This window comes from Atta colombica, unplaced genomic scaffold (assembly GCF_001594045.1).
Source record: "Atta colombica isolate Treedump-2 unplaced genomic scaffold, Acol1.0 scaffold150, whole genome shotgun sequence".
NCBI classification, from domain to species: domain Eukaryota; kingdom Metazoa; phylum Arthropoda; class Insecta; order Hymenoptera; family Formicidae; genus Atta; species Atta colombica.
The window spans coordinates 986833-992130 of NW_017259240.1; the positions used below are offsets into that span (position 1 = coordinate 986833).

At 32.1% G+C, this 5298-nt stretch overlaps 1 protein-coding gene across 1 annotated transcript in view; it reads left to right on the forward strand.

Annotated features, from left to right (window-relative positions):
- The window catches only part of LOC108685281 (small conductance calcium-activated potassium channel protein), a 187121-nt gene that overhangs the window by 62169 nt on the left and 119654 nt on the right, over positions 1–5298 (forward strand). The window contains exon 4 of the mRNA XM_018189997.1: positions 2–24. Coding sequence (XP_018045486.1) covers positions 2–24 — 23 coding nt within the window. The remainder of the gene's footprint in view (position 1; positions 25–5298) is intronic.

Genomic DNA, 5298 nt, shown 5'->3' on the forward strand with positions numbered 1-5298 from the left:
GGCGGCATACGACAGTTCCGGCAGGTAAGCCGCGACCTCCACTGTTTCTCGCGAGCCTATATAAACGCACACAACCAGCTGCTCATGGTGCAAGAATACCGCAACGACGACACGCCTAGATCAGAATTTGATCTGAGAAGAGGCGCGGCGCGTTTTTATTTACCTTTTCTTGAAGAGCAAAAGGAGAAGAAGCGAATTAGAGTTCTACATTCTCGAAGCTACTTTCCGATGAAATAAATCTTTTTTAATAAGTCGGTTATCGCATCAAGTTATAAATTTTGTGAAATTAAAGAAGAAAGAATTAATTCCGCATCTTTGATTATTTTTTTAAGAAGAAAAGATCAATTCGGACAAAGATTTAGATTAAAAGTTGATTATTCATTAAATTATGTATTAATCAACATACGGAATATATATTTATAATATTCTTTCTCATCTTCAATAAACATCTAGTACCAGGTTGAAATCGATAAAATTTATAATGTTTTAAAATAGAGGAAAATCAGTTAATTATTTCAATTAATAACAATGATCCAAACAGAGATTTTGTTCCACGCGATAAGTATCTATATATTATATCTCTAACAAGCATTTCGTGATAAACAATATAATTGTGAAATAAATACATAATTATGCGAATTACTAAGATAAAACAAATCAAGCAGATAAATAAATTTGTATACGAATAGAGTGCGTATTTAAAGAAAGAGAAAAACATAATAAATCAATAGCAACTATACAGATAGATTGTACGAGTTTTATATACAGAATTAATGTACATATATAGATGAACAAACTATTTTATAATTGTAATAATTATAATAGTAGCAACTTCACAAGTTTTGTATATACAATCAATGTACATATACAATTGAATAAATTATCTTATAATTATTGCAACTATAAAATAATATATTCAAATACACAGACACGTAGATCAATTTTACATATAAAACTTGTATAATTGTAATTGTTACCTGTATAGTTAATACAGAATTCGTAACGTAAAAGTGCTATGACAAGAAAACTTTTTTTGAAAAATTAAATAAAAAGTTGTTTGTAAACTTTTATTTTAAGCAATAATTTCTGAGATACAAGAATTTAAATATCAATTGTAGATTACGTTTAGATAGTCTGTGAGTATTGATGAGCACCTTGAAGTGCGAATTTTGGGTTTGATAATCTTATGCAATTGCTACTACTGTGTTTTTCCCCGAGTGTAACATAAGATTTCTTGAAATTTGAATTTGGAGCAGGTGGCTAATTTAATATCATGTCGTCGTTATGTCATGCGCGGAGTGTTGCAGTTTGGTATTCTTGCATCGCGGATGGCGTCACCTGTGCTCAGCACAGCACCGAATCTACCCTTGTCTCCATTTGTCCGTCTCTTTTCTCTCTCTCTCTCTCTCTCTCTCTCTCTCTCTGTGTTTCTCTTTCTCTCGTATATTCATCATTTGTTTTTCACTTCTTCTGTTGAGTTAGTTAGTTCTGGAAAAAAGGAGAAAGAGAAATGATTGTATTTAATTGGTCAACGAGTTGATTGAATAACAGCCGGAGCAAATCGCGAAAGAGATCTCATTGTTATCTAATCATCTTTCTAAACATAAACTAGAAATAACATTCAATGGAGACGTCCTAACAACGTTTTCTTCCAGTTTTCTATTTCTTTTGGAATTTTTTTTTTTTAGTACTATCTCTTTCTTCCCAGATTTTAAATTGCTTTTAAATTTCTTTTAGCTCTCTTTTACGTTGGCGCGTAGAAAAAATAATTTAAAGACGCGACTAAAGAGAAACTTCGAGATTTTTTAATTCAACCATCGAGTAATGATACGATAAAGATTATAATCACTGCAATGTTTGTACAAAAACAATTATTACGATATGACAACAATCTAGATTTCTCTTTCTCTTTCTTTCTTGCTCCTGCAACTTGTCCTCCGTCGCTCTTCGTGGTTCTCTCCACGCATGTATTTCCTCTATGCGTGTTCTCGTCTCCTCTAGTGTGTCATTGTTTTACCGTCAAGTTACTCAACTCCTTTATTGGTGTTTCCACACTCGTTACATTCCTATTCGAACGTCATGGCTATGTTCGTGGGTGTCATTTATGTGTCAAATGTGTCTTGTAACATTTCGCTTCTCTTTTATCGTTCATTCGAATTCATTCCAGTCTCCTCAGGGAGACAGATCTCTTTTCCCCTTCGTACTCCAGCGCGTCCTACTCTTATTCACCTTTCCTTCGTCGTTGGGGTTTTACCGGCGTAGGCCCGGCGGAATCGTAAAAGCACAACGCGACCGAGGAAGACTAACACAATGTCAAAGCAGGTTGTATGAGATCGAAATATAGCGTACTTTATGAGATAGTAAATTTACAATGTTTCCATTATAAAATGAAATTCGTGGCGGCTGTTTCCATTCTGATTTCGTCACTATCTGTTGGAGGCTATCTGTTGAAATTTGCCACGGCATGTGACAAAGGGTTGTTTAGTGAGGTTTTATATGTCTCTTTCGTTTTCATTCATTAGGTTGCTTTTTATAAGTTTTCACATGCCATTGCGGTTATATTGTTTCGTAGCAAATTTCGGTCTTCATCCCAAGATCTATAAATACGCAAAATTATTAATTTATCTTTGAATTCGAGGATTTTTGAATTCTTTTATTTGAAAACTTGTAAACATAATAATTCGTAAATTTGTGTGTTAAGTCAACAATTTAAATTAAATATTTGAATTAAAATATCTGAAAGAATTTTCTGGGTTTTTATATTATAACATGATATCAAATACATGAATAAAATATAAATACATAGAAAGAAATGAGAATTAAAAGATCCAAGAATTAAGTATTTTACTACTTGAAAGAGATTGGATTGCTGACTTAAAATTTAAAAATAAATAGATTCAAGATTTTTGTGCTTAGATCTTTGGTATGTAGTTAACACGACGAATTAATTACTTGCTACTGAAGATACAAGTCTGCAAAGTAACCTTTATCGATGGAAACTCGCCTTTCGCCATCTGGCGGAGGGTGGAAAGAACCAAGTGGAGAACCACCCTTAAACGGTAGCTAGAGAATACCGGCGGAGAATAGAACTGTACCGTTTACTCGACGTTCGATACACAGTTTGCCGATTTTTTGCTCCATTGTGTAGAATCCTGACGTGATACAGATGGCAGTTGTTGTAAAAACTGCCCTCTTGAAGGGATTACTGAGTTTAACCAGCGGCGACTTAATCCTTTTTTGACCACTTTGTAGAACTTACTCGTAATTTTTTAAATTTGTGGTAAGAGATACAACATGACAAAGCGAGCTTGCAGTTAAGTATCCCTGTTAATGAATTTTTCTAAATGGAAATGCCTAATAAGCGGACTTTGAAAATGAATAAAATAAAATATTTATTTTACGTTTTTAAAGTAATTATTATTATGATTTTCGAATTACATATTTTTTTTAATCCAAATATTGCGATGCCAAAGTCTCATATTAATTACTTTTTAATCCTTTGACTGCCATACGAATTTTTATAATCCGTGTCCTGGCGTGGCGTACTATTTTTTGCATGATATAATTTTAAGTAAATTTTTACATTAAAATATACTTTTTCAATAAAATGTTTTTAATAAAAGTTCTTAGCAAAGTTGACAAATTTTTCCAAAATTTACAAAGTATCATTACATATAAAATTAATGTAAAGTGTTCTTGATTTATATACAGCAGGTAGAAAATGTGTATTAAATTAACATTAAAAATATAACGGGCGTCTTGAATCCATATAGATATGTATCCAATTAAATACACATATAGCAGTCAAAGTGTTAATCAGACCGAACATTAAATTTCTTCTAATGGAAACTCGTACACAATTTGCACGTTTCTTTTGTCTTTTCTGGGACACCCTATGCATCAGCCTCGTTCTATTTTTTTCCTGACTGCATTCATAATTTGCTTAGTTTCTGAGTGGAAATCCTCTCTCGGACGAGAGCGTAAACCAAAATTTCCGTCATCATTAAATGAGATTTGCATCGTATGAGAAAGGGGTTGGGAAAGGGGCTGGGATGAGGAGCGGTTCTCGTGACATTGTTAGTTTAATTATGTTTCCTTGGCGCATGAAAACGCGCTTGCGGACTAAGGCTTCCGTTGACGTTTTTGGCCGATAGCCAACTAGAATACTAACGAAAATGTCCTCATGCATGCCATAGAGATACACCGCGACGAGAACTCCTTGACATTTTCCATGAGTTGAGTAATCTGGGAAATCTACGAAGCTGGTCAATCGAATGCATATATGATATCCGTATGTACAAATGATGCGTGTGATACTATTGTTTACAACAATATTCTCAAACAATTCTATGTTGTTTTTAATCAATATTGTATTATTATTCTCAAATATTAAAAAATATAAATTACTCATACGTGAAAAATATCACTTATTTTTCAATACCGTTCATAAATATTTATTTTTTAATTATACAATGGCAACAAAATTACTCGCGCTCGTATTGTTTCGAAACATATTGTTTTCTCATGAAATACCTCAAACTCGTCGGACATCTCAATTTTGATGCAAATAAAACATCACAATAAAACATCACATTCTGCTAAACCGCGAAAGGATTAAGGAGAGAATATGAGCAGAAAAACGAAAAATGTCAGGAACTATTTGCAACAGAGCATGTTCGTGTAATATCGCTTTGCCTTTGCATTCTGATAATATGCGACGATATATAATATATTCGTTTTTCCGCTCGTTATAATGTTTTTAATTATAACACATTTAAACGTGTAGACAGCTCTTTCTCACAGTTGCAAAAATCGAGTTTTCGTGATCATAATTTTGTTCAAAAACGATGTTTCCGCGTTTCTCTTTGCAACGTGCGGTTTTCATATTTTCGATCTTCTTTCTCTTCCATGTCATTGCTTTATTATAAAACTGTTCACAATGCCAGACGTAGTTTTAACCTAGTTATGTGAGATGCACTAGTTTGTTGTTTACTTTTTTTTATCCGACACGTTTTATCTCGGTTGTTTTTTTAAGAATTGACTATCACGAAAATTTTTTTTAGATTCTAGAATTTTTTATTTCAAAATTCATCTTTTTTTTTAGAAAAAAAAAAACGTTTTGGATATATAATACTGTTATTAATACAAATTGTTTCATTATAATAATGTATATATAATTACTCATTTTTTTCAATATTTAGTGGTGAAGTGATATTTTTTGTAATTATATTATTTATAAATTAATTATTTATAATTCCATATCAAATCATAATAAATCATAAACAGATATTAATAATT